Genomic DNA, 21163 nt, shown 5'->3' on the forward strand with positions numbered 1-21163 from the left:
GCCCCAGTCCTTTTTATTTATTGATTTTTATTTTGATTTGGTCTCACTAAGCTGCTGAGGCTGGCCTCGAACTTGCTATCCTCCTGCCTCGGCCTCCTGAGTTGCTGGGATGACAGGTGTGTGCCATCTACTAAGTTCAAAGAGGCGAGGAACTGGGGCGCACTGTCCAGCTGGGAGGTGGGTCAGTACACTGGCACGTACCCTGCAGCAGAACCCAGGCACCGAGGTGGGAGCCTGGGCAGGTCACTGAGGGGTGAGGGGCCAGGCCCAGGCACGGGTGGGCTGGAAGCCAGCACTGTGTGCTGCTCCCCGGGACCAGGAGCAGGGTGTGTGCACGGGCACTGGGCTCCTGGGTGTGGGGCTGTCCTGCTTGGGCCGTGCGTCTGGGCACACGCACGCAGCCAGCCTGGACAGGACCCGCCACCTGCCCTTCCTCCCTGCCCTTCTCTTGGGTCCCTGCTCCTGTCCTCACTGGGTCACTCCAGAGACCTCAGCTGTCCCCATTCCTGTGGGAGGCTGAACAGGGTCCTCAGAGTGACCACACCCAAGTCCCAGGGTCAGAGTGCAGGGTCAGCACTGGTTCTACCGCCGAGCCACACCCCAGCACTGGGTTAAGGACCCTGAAAGGGGAGGTGGGCCTGGGTTATTCCCGCAGGCCCTGAATGAAGCCCGTCCCTCACCAGGGAGGCGAGAGGGAGAAGCAGCAGAGGGTGGAGGGAGCTACTTCCAAGACGGAGGCCGGAAGGAGGCAGCCTCTAAACCCGGACAAGAAAAGGACAGGGACTCCCCCTCTGGTTCGCCAGAGGAGTCTGACTTTGGCCTCCTGAGACTCACACTGGGCTTCGGACCTCTGGAACCAGAAGGCGGCACAGAGGGTTTAAGCCACCAAGTCCAGCTGGCCACCACACTGGGCCGCTTCTGCAGAGCAAGTCCCGAAGGTCCAGCCTACAGCCCTGGGAGGCCTCAGGAGGCTAGAACTTCCTGCCCAGCCTCCCCTTTCCAAATATCTGCCCGACTCATCCTTCCTGTGGAAACCCACCCTCCTTCCCTGCCCGCCAAGCCCCACTGCTGGCACCCGCTCCCCACTGTCCCCGAGGCGGGTCTCTGTGCCACCCAGGCTGGCCACCCTCCTCCTCAGCCTCCTGCAGGACTGGGTTCAAAGGCTGGAGTGGAGGCCACACATTTTGCCCTTTCACCCGTCCCCGTCACATCCCAGGTCCCCGCGGAAAGGTCACGGGAAACCTGCTCAGCTTCACGGAGCCAAGATGGGGACTCGGGGTTCCGACTGCACGGGGCACAGGGTGCCTCCGTCCCTGCTCCACCTGCAACGCCAGGCAAGGGAACTGTGCCTGTCTTTTGTCACCAAGGAGCCTGACCCAAGGACCCGAAGACACTCCGCCAGGTCTCTGGGCGCTGGGCCCCATTCACTCCCGTTAGGGTTTAATGTGAGGTGCTTCCCGACAGGCCAGACGCTCGGAGGCGAGCAGCGCAGGAACCGCCAGTGGGGACTACCTGGTGGTGCCTGCGGGCGGGTGTGTGTGTGTGTCCCCTGTGTGTGTGTGCTCTGTCTGCAGGCCGGTGTGTGTGTGGTTGTGCATGCGCGTGTGTCTACAGGCAGTGGTGTGTGTGTGTGTGTGTGTGTGTCCGGCTGGAGGAGGAGGGCCCCCTGGACACGGTTTTGGGGTTCACACTTCGTCCCTGGTGAGCAGAGCCCTCTGCTCCCTGACGGCCGGGTCCTGCCTCCTGCTGGGCCCAGAGCACCCGAGTCGCACGTGGGCTGAGACCCACCCCCAGCCCCAGACCAGCCTCCTCTCCTCCAAGGCTCTGCGAGGCTTCTGGTCACAGTGTGAAACCTTCCCGGTGACCTCACTGTCCAGGACTCTGCACACCAGGCAGGCGCTCACAGCCTCTAGGTCACACCGCCAACCCGACTGCTGCCCAAACTGCTGACAGCCGCGCCCCCGACCGCCCAGCCGACCACAGCCTGGGATTCCGCCGACTCGGTCAACAGCACCTCCTCCAGCCGGGAGCCCAGCCCAACTGCGAGGCCACGCCTGGCCCGGCTCTCTGGTGGCCGCATCAGCAAATTCTTCTGGCTTTAGCTACAAAATCCAGCTGGAGGCGGGGAGCCCAGCAGGCCTCACCTGCCTTCTCAGCCTCCCGCCCATCTCCAGCCTTGCCTGTTCCTGGCCCAACAGCCAGAAGGCTCCTCACAGTCTGAGGGTCCTGCTCCTCCCCTGTCCAGAGCTGCGCTGGCTCATGTCACAGGCCGGCATCTTTCTCTGGCCACACGCCATCTTCCCTCCCCATTTCTACCCCATCTCCATCAACTTCCCCTGATCTGCCTCCAACACCTTGGCAGGTGACCCCAGGGCCTTTGCACTGGGGCTCTCTGCCTGCAGTGCTCGTCCCTGCTCCTGGGTCAGTGCTGCCCCCTCAGGCCTCTACTCACGGACCTCTCCTTGTCCACCACCTATCATATGTTACCAGGGCTGGGGTGCAGCACCCTGGGACGGCACTTGCCCAGCAAGTGAGAGGCCCTGAGTTCAACCGGGCTGCCAACAGACACCGCCTCAAACCCGCATCCTCAGCTCGGCAGCCTCTACAGTACTTGAGGCTTTGCAAATTGTCTGTTTCTATGTCCCCATCAGGACGTAAGCCCCACGAAGCAGGTTTCTACTTTTTTTAAATTGGCATTGATCAAAGCCCAGCACCTGATGACAGGACCTGCCTCAGGTGTCTGACACTCTGCCTGCGCTCATGAAGCCCGGGTGGGGTCCTGGCCGCCCCCCCGCTGTCCCAGGCCCCACGGCACTCAGAGAGACTGGGCCACGTGTCCCCATCCCGACCTCTGTTTTGCCACAGGAGCCCCTGCCCCCTGCATGGCTGGAAAGATCCAGCCCATCCAGAAAACCAGAGGGCCGAGCCGGCTGGCGTCCACCAGCCCCGAACTCTACCTCTGTGGCTCAAGGACACGCTGATCATTTAACAAGACCTGCTCAGCGCCAGGTGCCTGGCCAGCCCCCAGCGCTGGCCTCAGTACAGCCCACAGGAAAGGACCTGGCTGTCCCTGGCAGCTTGGGTGGGTCAGCTGGGGGTTTCCGGAATGTCGGGACAGTCTGCAGCCCCCGATGGCTCCCTTTCGGGGACCTGGGACTACCCACCATCCAGGGGCAGGACGGGCTGGCTGAGCACCCACAGACTAGGGTCTCCCCTGCAGCCCCTGCCCATCATGCAGGGCAGGGCGTGTGCCCACAAAGGCCGCTCAGCCCCACCCGGCAGATGCCAGCTCTTCCCGGGAAGGCAGAAGGGAGATCATTACTGGAGCCTAATTAACAAAGAAAAGCAGAGATAATTAAGTAGGGAAATGTGGCTGGTGCTGTGATATCTTTAGAAACCCGAGAAAGGACAGTTTTATTTTGAGCTCTCAAGATGACAGAGTTGCAAGGGTGGGGGGATGGGGAAGGTGGAAAAGGGAGGCAAGGCCAGAGGAGTGAGGGCCTGGGGGACCAGGGACACCTCAGGTCTCGAAGGACGGGAGGGAGAAGTGCAGGAGGAATCAGGGTGCTCCTGTTCCATGGGACCCCGAGGAAACAGAGGCCCAGATATTAACTTATCCAAGATGAGAGACGGCAGGTTAAGTTGTCTAAGAAGAGAGACAGTAAGTTAACTTGTCCAAGATTGGAAACAGTAAAGTTAACTTATCCAAGATCAGAGACAGTTAACTTATCCAAGATCAGAGACAGTTAACTTATCCAAGATCAGAGACAATTAACTCATCCAAGATCAGAGACAGTTAACTTATCCAAGATCAGAGACAGTTAACTTATCCAAGATCAGAGACAGTTAACTTACTCAAGATCACAGAGTTAACTTATCCAAGATCAGAGATGGTAAGTTAACTTGTCCAAGCTCACAGGCAGTAAGTCAATTTATCCAAGATCACACAGGTCAGAAATGGCAGAAAATGTTCCTGAGCGGGCAAAAGTGACCTGCTCCTGCTCCTGACACTGTCCAACCCCTCTCTCTGCCCCCAAGGCCTCTGCCGACATCGATCCCACCATGGCACCCAGGCCCAGCTCCAGCCCTCTGTTCCAGGAGGTCCGCCCTACCCGGCATCTGCTGACAGGCGACCCCACAGAGAGAAGTCTAGCAGCCTCTCTGGGGCCCTTTCCACCAGTGTCCCAGGACCAGGTGGCCTTTCGCCACAGCTGAGCTGCTCAAACGGCCTCATCCATGCTGGGGCGAGCTGAGTGGCGTGGAGCCGACCTGCCCAGCAGCCCGGGACCTGACCTTCCCTCAAGTGGAGACTGAAGCGGAGAGTCCACAGCGTGGGGCATGGGGACGTCCTAGCTCACGCTGGGGCCCGCGGGATACTCAGGCTCCGGGGGGCTGCGGGGACGTCAGCGCAAGAGCTTGCCAAGGCCGGGTCTGCAGGGTCCAGTCCACGCTGCAAAGCCAGGCCTTCCAGGCCCTCCACGCTCAGGCCCGCTCTCGCCCCGCTCCTGAGCGCCACGGCCCCTCCCCGCTCCCGGCTTGACTGGGCGCCCAGGGAGGCCCCGGCGGGCCCGTGGGCGGCTGCGGCCACGCTCTGAGGAGGACGCTGAGGCCCAGGCAGGCAAACTTACTTGCTGGAGTCACACAGCAAGTCGGCAGCTCTGCTCTGCCTCTGGGGTCCCCTGTGCTCTGGGCGGGGCTTCCCTGCGACGGTCACTCGAGCTGGCCACTGCAGCCGAGGGAAGTGGCTCCTCCTGCCCGTCCTCCCTGCCTTTCATGACAGCTTGGTGACAAAGTATATTTTCAAGTAAAAACAATTCTTTGGACTTTGGTCGCCGAACCACAGGACGCTCTACCTCCCGGCCACATCCCAGCCCTTTTTCACCTTGAGACAGGGTCTCCCTGAGTTGCTCAGGACCTCCCTGCGGGGCCAAGGCTGGCTGTGAACCTGTGACCCTCCTGCCTCAGCCTCCCGGGCTGCTGGGACCACAGCTGCTTCCCTCAGCCTGCCTCGGCTCTCCCACCCGGGCTCTGGGCCTCCATTCCTCCGCCCCTGCCCAGCCTCCTTTCCTCCAGGGCCTGCTCTGCTGGCCCATGTTCTCCAGGGCTGGTGACCACCCCCATTCCACGGCCACCCCACCTGCATCGAGCGTCACTTGGGTCCCACCAGCTGCACTCGGCCCCAGATGTCCCCGAGGCCTGCGGACCTGTGAACTACCACCCCATCCGCCTGCTGGAAGCCTCCACCCTCCTCGCACCCTGCTGCCCACTGCCCGCAACGCTCCCTTGGCAGCGGTGCCCGGCTCTTCCGCCTCCAGCCCATCCTGGGTGGGTGAAAGTGTGGTTGCCATGGTAACTGCGAGACAACACAGACCTCCTGATATCATCTGAGTGGGAAAGCTTCCGATGCCACAAGACAAGGCCTGAGTGGCCAGCCTTCCGGCCGAGGCCCTCGATGACCCTGGCAGCCGGGCTTGCTGACTTGGTTCCGCACTGCCCAATCCCCGCCAGCCTCGGGCCAACCAGGAGACTCGGCCTCAGCTGCAAAACGGAACCCTGACAGCATCTGCCTCCTTCCCTGCGAGGCAGCGGAGGCTGGGGGCGAGGCTGGGGGCGAGGCTAGGGGCGAGGCTGGGGGCGAGGCTAGGGGCGAGGCTGGGGGCGAGGCTGGCAGCCCTGGGCCTGGCCACCGGCACTCAGTGCGTGCTGGACAGGATGGGCTCCCGGGGCCGCTCCACCCCACTGGATGCAGTGGCCAGTCCTGGGAGCTGGACCCACACACTCCACCACCCCAGCCACACACTCCACCACCCCAGCCCTGCCAGGCTCCGGGCGGCGGGCAGACCGGCCGCTCTTTGCACTGGGTGGTGCTGAACTTGCCGGTGGCCTCACCTGGCTGCCGCGCTCCTCCCTGGGGATTTCAGCTGCAGGGGGACACGGGGTGCCCGCCGAGCCCCTTCTCTCCCTCATGACCGACAGCCGTCCTTCTCTGTCCCCTTTCGTCTTTCCAGCCCTCTGTCCACTGTCCAGCCCCTCCTGCCACCCTGGCCTCTCCCAACCCCACCCGCAGTGGCTGCCCAGGGAGCTCTGAGCTCGGCGGTTCCTCTCCCTCTCCCTGCTGGGCACGACGCTGCTGGACAGGAGCCCAGGCCTCCTCCATCTCTGTCCAGGGTCACGGCCCCGCCCTGGCAGCCCTGGCCCCGCCCACCGTCCCCAGTTCCCCTGGGCCCCGCCCTCTGGCCTTCGAGCTCCCCTCTTCTCCAGCACCCAGATGACGGACGTCCTGGGGCTCAGGCTGGGACCTCTGCTCACACATCCCTGCCGTCTGTCACGCAATGTCACGAGCTGAGGTCACAATACAGGACAGACACGGGACGGTGGCCCGCCAGAGCTGTGTGTCTCTGGCGGGTGGTCCCTGGTCTGTAGGTCTAACCGCCTGTCCAATCTGCCTGCCACTCAGATCTGCTCCCAGTTGTCCCCAGCATATGGGGACTCTGTTCCTCCAGCGTCCAGGATGATTCTTTTTCAGTACTGGCGATTGAACCCAGCATGCTCTACCACTGAGCCACACCCCCAGCCCTTTTAAAATTGCTGAGGCTGGCCTCCAACTTGTGATCCTCCTGCTTCAGTCTCCCAAATCCCTGGGGTTACGATCATGCACCGCCATGCCCAGCTCAGAAGCAGGCAACACGTTTCTTTATACAAGTAAACAAACCCGAAGGATCAACTGTGAGCCTCTAGGGTTCCCAACAGGATCCATGTTATTATTACAGCTGGCAGCCAGGAGGGGGTGGCAAAGAGCCACCCAGTGTGCATGAAAGATTCAGTGTGGTGGGGGCTGAGGGCAAGGTACCAGTCACAGTGAGGACCGGGAGGCCCAGGCCAGGGCTATAGTCAGCCCCAGTTTCCACAGTGGAAGAGGAAAGACATCATTCAAATCTGAATCACACTGTATAGATGCTGTGTGACTTTGAGAAAGCTCCTTAACCTCTCTGAGCCTTAGTTTCCTCCAGGGTCACTGGGGGAGATGACATGTGACAACAGGAAGGGTTCTGTAATCAGTAAATTCCAAGTCTGATGTGAATGTCAGGTGTCCCCTGTGTGAAGGGCGGCCCAAACTTCCACAGTCTGGGGACAAGGTGGCTACATAACTGTGGTGCGGCCCACTGAGGGCTGGCCAGCTATAAGGCGTCCTGCAGACACCGGGCGAGTGTCCCTTTGGAGGTCAGGTGTTTACAGGAAGAACAGGGAGCGTTGAGGTCAGTAACGCAGGTACCACCATGAACATCACATCACCACATCGCCTGCCGACTGCGCTTCCCAAACTGCTGCCACAGACCTACACTCGGAGTTCCCTCTGCGACTTACTAGAACGTTCCGCGACTGCTACTGCACCAGCCACCCGAGCAGAGGGCCTCTCCCTCCCTCAGCTGCCCCTTTCTCGAGGCAGGCGCACCCTGGAGGCCCCCTTTGCGGCCCGGCCCCTCTGGGATTTGGGGACCACCACTCTGCCCTGGGGCACCCCCACGCAGGTGGCCATGCTGGCTCTCCTGCAGAAGGCCCTGCAGTGCCCTCCTGGCCCTGTGGGTACCTGATGGCCTGAGGCCTCGGGTGCACGGCCGTTTCCCGGGTCAAACACCTGGAGCTGGGAAGCAGCCCCGCGTGCTGTGCCCAGCCACCTGCCTCCCGGGTTGACCCGGTGCCAGGGCAGGAGGGTGCGCAGCCCGGCCAGGCACCTGGGAGCTGCTGGGGTGGTCGGGCCCTGGGCGCCAGCCTGGGCCCCTGCAGGCAGGTCTCCCCTGGTGAGCAGGGCCCTCCAAGTGCACCCTGTGACTGTCAGGATCCCTGCCCGCTCGCTTCCCCGTCCCGTCCTGCTGTCCCAGGCCTGCTTCCTGGGGAAGCGTTCATTTCCGCCGTGGCCGCCTGAGTCTGCGGCCAGCCCGGCTCGGGCTCCGCCTCTGGCCTGCCCAGGCCTCTGGGCTCCACTCAGGGCAGCCTGGAGGCCAGCACAGCCCCTGCTGTGACACGGGCGCTCACCGGGATGGAGCCCATTTCTCCTCTGCACGCCAGACTCCAGACTGAGGGTCCGCGAGAGAGCCCCTGTCTGCTCACCGTGGTCACCCCAGCACCCGGAGCGTGGCTGGGCCCTCCCAGAGCTCCAGAAGTGAAGGGTCAGGCGGGCCGCACCCAGCACTTGGGCCACTGCGGCCACACAAGCTCTGCCACTCGCTGCCACTGACCTGACCCTTCGGCACCTCCGAGGGCTCTGGAAACAGCCCTGGCTCCCCACCCTGGGGCTCCCTCTCTCCTTGGGGACCCTGCACCGTCACACCACGGCCCACAGGGAGCTCTGCCGCCAGGCGCTCCTGCCCTCCCAGAAGCCCAGAGCCAGGCCCGGGCCAGGGAAGCGAGCAGCTCCGGGGACAGAGGGGCCAGCGGCCAGGGCTGACCTGTGCCTCCGAGAGGGGACTCCAGGGCTGCCCAGCGCCCAGTGACCGCGCCCCACCCCAGCCAGGGCGCCGATGCACAAGGCTGTGGCTCTGGTGGTGTCTGGGGTGGGCGGGCAGAGCCAAGGTGGCGGCTCCCACTCCCACAGACTCGGGGGGCTGATGGTGCAGCCCCGCCTGCAGGCCTGGGGCCCCAGTGCTCACCAGGCCTGTCGCCAGCTCAGGGACGGGCGGTCTGGGGACAGTGACGCCTGCGGGGGCTGGAGGCGTGGATGTGTCGGAGGGTCAGCAGGGGCCTCACTGTCCAGGCCACTGGGTCCCCTCACGTCTTACCACGAGCTCGGGTCCCCACAGACACCCCTCCTCTGTGGCTGCAGCCGCCTGCCACCGGGGTCTGGGCCGGACTCCAGCCTCCTCCCTCCTCTGGGGAGGAGTCAGGGCCGCTGCCCGCTCCACTCCAGAGTCCCAGAGCCCACGACCCACAGTGGACTCGGCTCCGACCTCCGGCCCCAGGACCGGGGCCGGCCCCCCACGCCAAGCGGCCTCACCGCCAGCACCCCTTACCAGGCTTGGGGATGAGTCCTTGGAAGGGCCTGGAAGAGAGAGAGAAGGAGGCTTCAGGGGGAGGACGGGGGCCATTCCTGGGTACTGCCCGTGCCCGAGGCCACCCCGGCCTCCCGCAGCACAGCTGCACCTTAACAGGATGCCCAGGTGATCATGTGCATGGGGTGAAAGGCTCTCGAGGGGCTGGGGTGCATGATGTGGGTGATGCTGGGTGGGCAGAAGGTGCCCAAAGGCCACCCCTGCTTCGGAGGCCGTGGTGGGGTGGCCAGTCTGACCAAAGGCCTGTGGTCCACCTCTGACCCCCCAGGACGATGCAGGGAAGGCCCCCAACGGCGGGGAGGCAGGACCTGGGGAAAGGCCCACCCTGGCCCATCCCACCCCCTCGCCCGTCCCTGCCCCGCACCTGGTGACCGTGAACTTGATCTTGTCAGCCACGGCCAGGATCCTCTCCAGGTTCTGGGAGCCGAAGGTGCAGGGCTTCCGGAAGGGGATTCCCGGGGGCAGCCCCTCGATGATCACCGAGCCGGGGTTGCTCTTGATCCGCTTGTAGGGCACCTGGACGGGGTACTTGATGCCCAAGGCCTCCCCTGTGGGCGAGAGGGACAGGCCTGCGGTCAGGAGTGAGGTGGTGCCGGGTGGCAGGCAGGGATGTGCAGCTCCCGCTGGACAGGGAGGTCGGGAGCCCCGCTCGAGGAACACCGAGGGCCCAGTCGCCCGTCCCTATGAAGGGGCCCTGCCAGCCCCTGGGGCTCTGCCTGAGCCTGGCGCCAGGGGGCAGATTTCACCTGGGAGCAAGGACGCCAGGCCCGGCCAGTCAGCCGGCTGCAGACCGCAGGGCCCCGTGCCCCGGGGCTTTGGCCTTGTTTCTGCCACCAAGCCTGTTGGGGCCGGGGCACTTGTACCAGGCAGCCTTTTATCAAGCCGTCCTGGGGGCGGTCACTGCTGGCTCACTGGGGACTGGGGCGCTGCCCGCAGGAGGCAGTGTGGATTCGGCAGCCCCGGACGCTACTCAGCCACCTTGCATGTCCAGAGCTCAGCCCCAGCCCAGCGAGCACGGGCACCCCCTCCCAGAGGGCCGGAGCTCACCACTGCACCCTGGGAGCTCACGGGAAGCACCATCCCCAGCACGGCAGGGTGCCACAGGACAAGGACACACGGCGGGCAGCTCCACAGGCCTCAGGGACAGGGACAACTGTGTTTTTTGGTGCAATGAGCTAATTTTCCTCTCATGGACACTGGGAACTGCAGAACTGCCTGTTTCCCTTTTTGCTCTGGCCTCCAGGCACCCCGTAGCCTGAGGCGTGCGTTGCACGTAGCAAGTGCAGAATCCCCGAGTCTTCAGTCACCAGGGCTCCACGCTGTGGCTCCACTCTGGGTTGAGGGGTGACTCATAGGCCATACAACCCACCATTTTAAAGTGCACCATTCAGTGGTTTAGGACAGTCACCAGGTTTCAGGACTGTTTCTACCCTTGATCCAGAACATTCTATGTCTCCAAAGTGAAGCCCTATGTTCATCAGCAGTTCCCCCTCCCTCCCCAGCCGCCACGAGTCCTCGTCCTGCTGCCAGGACCCCCAGGCTGCTGGGAACTCGGTATTCTGTCTTTGTGGCCGGTTGGTTCACACGCCAGTACAAACAGGCCCTTTTTGAAATGAAAATACACGCCATAAAAACGTGACAGCTCTGGCCGTGGTGGCCAGTGGCACCATGCTGGCTGAGCCAGTGGACACTGTGGTTGTTTTAGCAAACTCTGACGCAGGTGGCCACGCTCCCCTCCTGGAAGCCCTCTCTCTGTTTCTACCTCTTCTTTTTTGTACTGGGATGGAACCCAGGGGCACTTAGCCACTGAGCCACATCCCCAGGCCTTTTACTTTTTAATTTTGAGACAGTGCCTTGCTAAGTTGCCGAGGCTGGTCTTGAACTCGCCATCCTCCTGCCTCAGCCTCCCCAGCCTCTGGGGTTACAGATGTGCCCCCCCATGCCTGGCTTCTTTGGTGCCAGGACTGAACCCATCCAAGGTAAGCTCGGGCTCCACCCCTGAGCACGTCCCAGCCCCACCTTCCTCTTCCTTCTCATTTTTAAAAACACTTCTATAGCAGTTTTAGATTCACAATGAAGTTGACACCAGGAAGCAGAGTCCCCCTGACCCCATGCAGAGCATCCCTGACTGAGGGCTTCTGTACCACAGTGGCCCATTTGTTACAGCTGATGAACCTAAGCAGATACATCACTGCCACACTGGGCTGGCCTGCTCTACATGAGGCCCTGGGCTCTATCCCCAGCACTGAAAAAAAAAAGTCACCCATATCGTCACCAGGCGTCCACAATTCACCTTGGCGGTTGCTCTTGGCAGCACTCAGTACAGGGGCTGGGACGTGGACAACGTGCAGAGCATCTGTACACCTGCCATGACGTCATGTGACACAGACCCCCTCCACTACCCGTGGTGCTTCACCCCCACCCCAGGCGCCGCTTTTGAACAGCAGACTTGCACATCCGACTGCCTGGAGTTCACCTGCTCTCACCCCTCACGCGCCAGCAAGGGGAACCCATCGCCTGTGGCCCCCAACTTCCTCCTTGGGGCAGCTCGGCCCCTCCCCCTGGCTAACAGCTGGAGCCTCTGCAGGATCTACTCTGGACCATCAGGGAAGTGCCCGCCCCCTCGTCACAGTGACAAGTCAGGTAACCCACGCCTGAGCCAAAGCGCACAGGCCCCGCCCCTGCCCAGGGATTGGGTGAGGAAAGGACATGTGGCTCAATAGGGACCAATGAGAAACAAGGGTAGGGCTTTCAGGGAATTCTGGGAAATAAATGACCAGGCTCTCTGAAAAGCCCGCCCTTTCCGTTCCAAGCAGACGTCTGGAGTGGCTGCAGCCATTCTGCCAGCAAGTGGGATGCCAGCCTGAGGCTATGTCGACACCACAGGAACAGACAGCAAGGACCTGCCTGGGCTGCTGAATCCAGCTGATCCTGAAGGCCACCCTGCTGCTGGACTACCCATGGCATGACCTGGCCAGCTCTCCTGTCCAAAGATAGCTGCACCCATGCTTCCCCCCCGCTCATGCGCCTCTCGCACTGATACTTCACAGGGAACTGCAGCCGTGGCCTCCCCTTGCACTGGGGTTGGCCTTCGTGTACGCGCATGCGTGTGCGGTGCTGGGAATGGAACAGGCCCAGGCCTCGTGCGCCCAGGCGAGCGGCGCTCTCCACTGAGCCGCACCCCAGCCCCTGCTGTCCTCGAGCGCGCGGCTCCCTCCGGAGCAGGCTGCTGGGCTGTGTGTGGTCTGTCCTTGCGGCCCCTAGGTGGGACGGGCCAGGCCGGCACCTGCGGGGCGCGGGCGGCGCTCACCGTACTTCTTGTTGAACAGGTCCTGCACCTGCTCCCTGAGCGTGTTGGCGATGTCGATCCGCGACAGCCTGGCATCGTAATTTTCTGCAAAGCGAAAACAGTTGCGGGGGATGAGCAGACACTTGGCGACCCTGAAGGAATGCGATTTTCTAATTAGGGGGCTCCTTCTCCCACAATTAACAGGTCCCTGGCGACCGCAGGGTCCTTCACTGCGACATCTCGGCGGGATGTGCGCTTTCTGAAGGACGCCGCTGTTGGGCCAACAGCAGACTTGGAGATTAATTGTCGACATTTGAAAAACCAAACTCATAAACACGCCCGGAGGCGGGGACACCCTGAGAAGGGCAGTCCTGTGGGGGAGGTCGGGAGGGGACTCCAGCTTGGCTGACCCCTGGATGGTGTGGAATGGGCTCCGGGGGCAGGAGGCTGGCCTGGCCAGCCTGGTGGCCACCTGCCCCCAGCAGTGTTTCTGGAGGACCTCCTGGTGCCAGCCAGGCAGCAGGCAGGGGTGCAGAGAGGACCGAGGAGTGACCTCGGTGCCTGAGCGGTCCTAGCTGGGCTTGATGAGGGGCCATGAAGTAAGGCAAGATGCCCTGGTAGGACAGCCACCGGAGGCAGCGAGCAGCGTCCCTGGGATTTGGTCCTCCCCGCTCCCCTACCCCAGGGCTGGCCTCGCTGACCACTGTCTCCTCAGAGGCACAGTGACCACACAGGGCCACTCCAGGAACACCCACCCTTGGGGACTCACAGCCACTTCCTTGGAGTTGCCCCAACAAGGGATGGGGACAGTGGTTCTCAGCCACACTCCCGACTGTGGCAGGGAAGGGACCCCCTCTCCCCAGGACCCTGGCCTTCCTGCTCCTGCGGCCCCACCCGGGCCTCCCTGCCAGCCTTCCCTGCTGCCACCCTGCCTCCTTCCTCACCCACTCCAAGGCCAGCGACCCTGCCCTCCTCCTCCAGGGGGCCTCCCTGCCTTCGGGTCTCACCCTGACCTCAAAGCTCTGAGGACCCGGCTGACTGCGGAATCTGGGCCTGGCAGCCGCTGCCCAGGCAGGTGGTGGCCACCTCCTCCTGTGCCTGTGCCTGGCCTCGTCCAGACCTGCCTGCTGGAGTCCTCTGGCTCACTTGGTCCCCCAGCCTAGCCACCCTCACCACCCGGTCAAGGTCATGGTGCTGGAACAGCTGACCTCAACCTTACCTTGAAAGCCCTGTCTCTTCAGGCTCTCGTCCACAAGAGGGTCCCCGGAATCCCTCTCTGGGGCGGGGGAGAGAAGCCAGGGTGAGGAGGAGGCTCCCGGGACCGGAGGTGGCCCTGCCAGCAGGGGCAAGCCGGAGGGGGGGGCAATGTGCTGGGTCCCCAGGAAGGAGATGGGACACAGGCCTGGAGCCCGTCCATGCCCGCCCACGCCAGGTACCTTGACTGTCCACGATGGGCTCCTTGACGCCCTCGGTGAGCAGCTCGGGCCTGGAAAACAAGCAGAGCTGTCACCGCGGTCCCTCCAGCGCCCGGGACGGCCCCGCCGCGGCCTCGGTCTGCACATCATGCCTCCTGGGGCCTCCTGGCTGCACCTGTGCAGGCTGGGCAGATGTTCTGCTGACCTCTGGGGGCCACGCTGGGCTCTGAGGGCCCCGGGGGAGCAAGGCCCTCTGGGGTCCTGGACTGGCAGGCTGACACCCTCACCTTGGGGACACCACGTCATCGTCACTGCCCAGGGTTGGAGCAAGCGGCTTGGCGGGGAGGTTCTGGCGCTCGGTGCCCAAGTCTGGGCACAGCCCAACCCCAGCTCAGCAGGCAGGGCCTGCAGGCTACGGGCATCATGGGGCTGAGGGGCAGCAGGTGGCCACAGGACAGGCACACCTCTCAGCTCAGTGGGAGGCCATTGTGGGGCAGGGCTGGGGCAGGAGGTGGCCAGTAGGGGAGGTTTGGCATCCACGGGCAGTGGGTACCTCCTGGGCGTCAGCCAGTGTCCAGTGCGCCGCTGAAGGAAGGCGGCTCAGCCCGAGAACCACAGCTCAGGAGTGGGAGGCCCGCGCTGCACTGGGACCCCTCCTCTTTATGGGGAGGTGGAGGCGGGGGTCCAGGCACCCAGGGAGCTGGCAGCTGAGCAGGGCTCCCAGGCCAGAGCCCTTTCTGGCCCCACAGAGCGGCAAGTCACCAACAGAGGCTGGGGGACTGAGGGTGGGACTGGCCTGGACTCCAGCAGGCGGCCTCCCTTCCACACAGGGTGGGGAGACCCTCGGGTCTTCATGTTTTACTTTTTGCTCTGCTGGGGACGCCCAGGGGCCTCGCACGTTACACAGGGCTCCATCCCCAGCCCTTTTTATTCCGAGACAAGCTGCTAAGCTGCCCAGGCTGGCCTCGAACTTGGCGATCCTCCTGCCTCAGCCTCCCCCGCTGCTGGGGTCACAGGCATGCACCAGCTCCCCCATCAGGTCTTTCGTTTTAATTTTCTCCCTATTGTTGTTATTTTGTGCAGCGCTGGCAGCAGAACCCAGGGCACGCCACCTCTGGGCCACAGGGCCAGCTCTCCTGCCTGCATGGGGCCTGGAGTCCCCACGCTCTCCCTCCCGAAGGCCCCGCCTCCAGCAGCACGCCAGTCTCTGCCCGCGCTGCCTCCTGGACAGGTCCCTGGGTCCCCTGCCTCACCCTGCCCCATCCTTCTCAGCATCAGCTCTGCCTGGCAGGAGTTGGTGGCCGTCCCCCCTGGGTTGTGGCCGCCCCTGAGGGTGCTCAGGACAGTGGCTCAAGGTCAGAACGCTGCGTCTGCTACTTGCATCTCTTGAGCACCCCCCTCCAGTGGACACCAGGTCCCACAGGACCGTGCCCGGCGGGCCTTGTCCCAGCTCTGAGGCTTCCTGGGCCACCTGCTCCCCTGGGGACACGGTCGGGACTCTCCTTTCTCACCACTTCCTGCCAAACGAAGCCTGAACCGACAAACAGGAGGAACCAGCACACAGGCGACCCTGGTCCTCCCTCCCCCTCACTCTGCAGTGGCCACTGCCCCTTCCCGAGGGACGCTGACCTCACAGGGCCACAGGCCGGATTCACGGACAGTGATGGGAAGCCTGAGGAACGGGACCCAGGGGTCAGCGCCACATTCCAGCCCTGGCACACGGCGATGCCCCTTGTCCCCTGGCCCAGGACGGTAGCACCGCTCCCCAGAGAGCAGGCAAGCCGGTGGGCACAGTCCTGGTCCCCGACTGGGCAGACCCCTCAACACCCTGCTGTTGGACAACAAGGAGAAGAGAAGGCTCTGCCAACTGAAGAGGGAGGGGACAGCCTGGTCCTGCCGCTGGCGCCTGTTGGTGTCCCCTTACCTCTTGATGACGAACTGGATGCTGTTGCTGGCTTCCAGGATCTTCCGGAGCTTGGCGATCCCAAAGCAGTTGGGCCTGCGGAGGGAGATGCCTTCGGGCAGCCCCACCACGAACAGCTCCTCGGGGTGCATCAGGAACTTGGAGTAGGGCACCTTGACGGGCTCCGGGATGCCGATGGCCTTGGCTGCGGAGACATGGCTGCTGTCGGGGCACCCGCAGCCACGGCCACCAGCCTCCACCCACCCCTTGCCCCTCGCCCGTGCCGGAAGCCCCGGGGACCTTCCTGGGGGAGAGGCATCACCCCTGGTCTGCAGGTGAGGGGCCTGGAGCTGCAGGGGCTGTGACCTGTCTGAGGTCAGCGCCACAGAGCAGCAGGAACAGCGACATGAGCCCCTGCCGGGGCAGCTCCAGAGCACCAGAGGCGTCCAGGCCCTACAGAGAGGCCTGCTGGTTTCTAAGACCTGGTGTCGCACGCACCCAAGTCCACTGGTCCTGTGCTTCCAGTGGGGCCCTCCTCAGGTTTCTGTGATGCCACAGAAACCCCAGACCTGGTGGCCAAACATCAGGTCTCGAGAATGAGCTAGAGCCAGCATGGTGGCCATGCCTGTGATCCCAGTGGCTCCGAGGCTGAGGCAGGAGGACAGCAAGTTCAAGGCCAACCTCAGCAACTTAGTGAGGCCCTAAGCAACTTAGATTCTGTCTCAAAATTAAAAAAAAACCAAAACATGAAAAAGGGCTGGGGATGTGGCTCAGTGGTAGAGCAGCCCTGGGTCCAGCCCCCAGTTCACAAAAAAAAGAAGGAGCCAGACCCGAGGCCCAAGCCACACTCTGCCCCGAGCGGCACGGAGCCTGGGCCAAGGCGGGCCACCTGTCTGCAGCGGTCTCGGGATGGAGGGCAGCTGCGCAGACGTGAAGCCCGCAGCAGCCCAGTGCCTGGCAGACCCCAGGAGCTGAGTGGATAGGCAGAGGGGCAGGTTCTTGCTGTGAGCCCCTGGGGACCTAACGAGGCCAGTCCATGAGGACAGGGGCCAGGCAGCATCCCGGAGGGCACGATACCTGGAGCTGGGGATGGGCAGGTGGCCCTGGAGCCGTCCGCACGCTATCCCAGCCCAGCACCCTCGCTCACCGTATCGAGAGTTGAAGAGCAGCTCCACCTGCTTCCGAAGCGGCCGGATCACGTCCCCAGGGCTGTCTGCAGAGGAGAGGACAGCTCAGTGGGCCTCCCTGCCTCCCACGCCCAGCTCTGCAGCCACCAGGAATGACCCCTGGGGACCTTGGGATGGGGAAGTGGGGGTGGGGACAGGGAACCTACGTCCTCAGAAACAGTCACTCCAGATGGAATATTACTTAGCCTTAAAGAAGAATGAAATGATGGCAGTTGCAGGTAAATGGACGTAGAGACCATCGTGCTAAGTGAAGTACACCAATCCCAAAGAACCAAAAGCTGAACGTTTTCTCCGAAAAGCGGATGCTGATCCATAGCGGGGCATGGGGAGGGAGGAATGAAGGAACTTTGGATTGTGGAGGGGAGTGAGGGGAGAGTGGAGCGGTGGGGATGGGAAGGACGGGAGGATGAGAGGGTCGTTATTACCCTGTGTACATGTACGGTTACTACGGTGTGACTCAGCACCATGCACAGCCAGGGAAAAAAGTAAGTAAGTTATGACACTGATACCCAGTCCATTTTCAGTTTCCTTGATAATTTCAAAATTTTTCTAAGAGTTTGGGTATCCATAGTGTTTATATTGCATTTGCTTTTTATATATATAAAATTCTTATTTTTGTAGATGGATGCTATGCCTTTATTTTATTGATTTTTATGTGGTGCTGAGGATCGAACCCCTGCCTCACACATGCCAGGCAAGCACTCTGACCCTGAGCCACAACCCCAGTCCTAGTTTTTATAGTCTTAAGTCAATCTGCAGTTGTCTCCTTTTTAAAGCTTTTGTTAAAGAATGCCAAACCTGGGCTGGGGAGATAGCTCAGTTGGTAGAGTGCTTGCTTTGCAAGCACGAGGTCCTGGGTTCGATTCCCCAGTACTGCCAAATTAAAAAAAAAAAAAAAAAAAAAGTCAATTCCTTTGTGATTAAACCAAACTTCTTGTGGCTGCTCCCGGCGGGTCCATTCGTGGGCACCTGAGTGTCAAATCAGCCTGAGCACTGGGCCCCCCTAGGGAGGCAACAGGAGATCAGATGGGCAGTGGCTTTAGGAGGCCTGAAGCAAGCCTGCAAATCCAGCGTGCCGCCACCAGAGGGCAGTGGCCTTCGGCTGTACTCAGGGTGCTGGGCTTGGGGAGTGATGCTCTGTCTCCTCCTGTGCCAGGGCAGGTGCCCCAGAGAGAGGCCAGAGCCACCCTCGCGTGTCCCTTCCTGTCCTGCACCCGCTCTCAGCAGGAGGGAACTGGCTGCCTTCCCGTGAATGGCCACTGGCCCCAAAGCTGGCTGGGTGTTTTCAGGCCCAAGTCCTGCTCCCTGTGGAGACCAGGCTCACAGCCCAGCCTCAATCCCTTCGTGGAAAGTGACACCCAGAACAGTGTTCCTGCTGGCCTCTGAGCAGGACCCCCTGGTCCAGAAGGAGCTCTGAGCTCCCCCCAAAGTGGGAGTCAGAGAGAGACGGGGTGCACAGCAGAGCCGGGGAGGCGGCGGGGCGGGGGCCTCACCCTCCACGGGCCTCTCCTCCGGCCGTGGGTCCTCGCTAGGGCCTTTCTCTAGAAGAGAACAGAGGAATCGAGGAATCAATAAGATACCACTACTACGAAAAAATCAGACGAGAGAGAAACAAGACCACAGAGGACGTGGGGACGGACGCCAGGGCGTCATCCCCCGAACCCTGCACTGCCCGAGGGAGGCCACAGCACCCCCGAGGGGACCATGCAGGTAGCCGCAGGAGGGCAGGCCGAGATGGCCGCGTTTGCACCCCAGGGGGCCATCCCTGAGCCACTGCGTCCTGGAGGTTGAGAACATGCAGGAATAAAATATCCCATCCTTCTGGTGACAGGGGACAGTGAGAGGACAGAGCAAGAGACAAGATGGCCCTGGCCTGGCCCTGCAGCTGCTGGGGCTCAGAAAATGACCCCCAGGTCTGGTGCCTGACCTGCCCAGCACTCTGAGCCCAAGAAGCCACCTCAAGGTCCCTGTCCTCCCGTGCCTGTGTCCAGACCCTCCCTCCCTGAAGGCAGGGACAGCTTCCTTCTGTTCTCCCCCCAAAGGGTCGTCTCCTGACACCCTCGCCCAATGGGGCAGATCTGCAGGCAGGAGGGAAGGCGGCACCCTGGGCCCCAGAGGCCTCACCGCCGGCCGTCCTGTGTCCTGGGCCGTCCGCCTCCCCTGGACACCACTCACTCCTCCTCTGGGTGAAGAGGGCCTCCCTGTCCCCTCTGAAGAGGCCTACCAGCCGCCAGGGCCACCGCCCCTGGCTCTCCCCTGATGCCCGTGCAGCTGACCGGCTCCGGGGCTTCCCCTCCCCTGCCTGTCCTGTCTGCCTGGGGAACTGCCGTCACCGAGCCTCCCAGGGCAGAAGGGACGTTCCCTCACCCTGAGCAGCATGGGGCCCACCCTCGTCCCCAGAAGCTGTCCATTGGCAGTGGGGCCGAGAGGGGAGCTGGCCCTGGGGGCTTCCTGCAGGAGGGGACCCCTGGGGCACAGCCGGGTGCAGGAGGGGTGGGTGGGGTGAGCAGAGGGGGCCAGCTCAGAGGCCACTGGGGGCCTTGTCTCCAGGGCTGAGGAGGACGCAGGGGCTCTCAATCGCGGGCGAGCCGTGTCCACCCTCAGTGGACCCCGACTTGCATCCGAGCTGGGGAGCGGTGGGCTGGGTTGCGAGGAGGAGGAGGGTCCTGGGGGGCCGGCATGTTGAGGCCTGCTGACCCCTGACCACAGGAGCTGGGGCCCACAGGCGGCCTGGATCAGCAGGCAAATCTGAGCCTCTTGGCTCAGCCTAGAATGTGCTGGAAGGTTCGGGAGGCTCTGGTCTACCTCAGGCAGCAGCCCCCGGAGGTGGAAGGGCCAGCCTTACGGCTGAGGCCTACACCTTCCTCGCAGCAGGTGGGCTGTGCTCAGCTGTCCTGGCTGCAGGAGTCACCGCCCTGGGCAGAGCTCCCAAGGAGCGGCCAGGGGACCGTGGAGCAATACCCGCTCCCACCGGCTCGGTTGCTCTCACCGGGAGGCCAGTGACACCCGCCAGTCCCAGGCCCGCCCCACAGTTCTGCTGCCGCTCCCTGGAGACCCCAGAACAAAGAGATGAACCCAGGGCCTCAGCTCAGGGTCAGCTTCTGGGACCCAGGTGGACATACCTAGAGGTGGCATTCACCACTGCTAGGACAGAGGCAGACAGAAGAGGTGGGCATGGTGGGGACAGAAGGGACAAGGCAGGACACCATGACGTTCCAGGTGGTTCCTGGTGAAGGAAGTTGCTGCCACAGTTTGGATATGATTCCGCCTGAACCCAGGCAGGAGTCAGATCCTCAGGGTCCTACATTCATGGTATGAAGAGGGTGAGACTGTCCCACTATGTGCACAGAGGTGGGGTTTTGAGAAGTGACTAGACTAGACCATCAGGTGGTACCCCCATGACTGTATCCTGGATAAGGAGATGGAGAGAGACCACATGGAGGTACACACAAGCTCCCACCAGGACATACTGCAGCCCGGGGACCCTTGCCAGAAGCTGTGCCAGCCACCATGCTATTTGGACCTTGTACCTCTAAAACCATGAATGAAAGTTAAAACTGTTTTCTTTATAAAGCAGCCTGCCTCGGGTATTTCAATATAGTAACTGAAAAAGCTATGTCACACACGGAACACCTATTTAAGTTCACAAGGTGGCCTGAGGCACAGGAGAGGGGATCGTTAGTCTGGAGTGTGTCCCTACTGTGAGTTGACCATGTGGGCGGCAGCCACTGCCCCAGGTAGTAACAACAATCTAGGGAGAGCTGGGAGGAGGTGATCAGACCCTGCCGTTACCCAAAGGGCCCCACTCAGGGGTCTAAGGACCTGGCCAGAGCCGCTCTCGGGCCCCTGAGACAGAAGCTGGCTGTGTCCACGCTGGGGTGTTTTCTTTAGGTACTGGAAATTGAACCCAGGGACACTTAACTACTGCGCTGCCTCCTCAGCCCTTTTATGATTTTTATTTGGAGGCGGAGCCTCTGTAAGTTGCCCAGGCTAGCCTTGAACTTGTGATCCTCCTGACGGCCTCCCAAGCAGCTGGAGTTCGGGCGTGCACACCTATCCCTGCAACCTCGCGTGTCTGTTACAGCGATGGGAAGCGGACCGGGCGGTCGGTTTTGAGGGGGCGCCTTGGAAGGAGTCCTGGGAACAGAGGGGCCAGCCAACCTGGGTTCCGCCCGAGGCTGAGGCTGGCCTTGCTGAGGCCGCCTCCTGCTCTGTGGAGCTGAAGGGAGCTGCGGGCCTCAGCCATGCGGGTGGGGCCCCCACTGTTCCTCCTGACCTCAGCCAGGTGTCCTGCCAGCTCTCAGTGGTGACGTCACGCTGGC

At 62.5% G+C, this 21163-nt stretch overlaps 1 protein-coding gene across 1 annotated transcript in view; it reads right to left on the reverse strand.

The window, feature by feature from the left end:
* Gtf2ird1 (GTF2I repeat domain containing 1) overlaps positions 1-21163 on the reverse strand; it is an 86147-nt gene that overhangs the window by 11648 nt on the left and 53336 nt on the right. The window contains exons 15-22 of the mRNA XM_047533466.1: positions 18335-18382; positions 16802-16867; positions 15676-15859; positions 13773-13822; positions 13556-13612; positions 12358-12441; positions 9412-9595; positions 9009-9037 (exon numbers count right to left, since the gene is read on the reverse strand). Of these exons, the coding sequence (XP_047389422.1) occupies positions 9009-9037; positions 9412-9595; positions 12358-12441; positions 13556-13612; positions 13773-13822; positions 15676-15859; positions 16802-16867; positions 18335-18382 (702 nt within the window). The remainder of the gene's footprint in view (positions 1-9008; positions 9038-9411; positions 9596-12357; positions 12442-13555; positions 13613-13772; positions 13823-15675; positions 15860-16801; positions 16868-18334; positions 18383-21163) is intronic.

The sequence above is a fragment of the Sciurus carolinensis genome, chromosome 18 (genome assembly GCF_902686445.1).
Source record: "Sciurus carolinensis chromosome 18, mSciCar1.2, whole genome shotgun sequence".
In the NCBI taxonomy this organism is placed as follows: domain Eukaryota; kingdom Metazoa; phylum Chordata; class Mammalia; order Rodentia; family Sciuridae; genus Sciurus; species Sciurus carolinensis.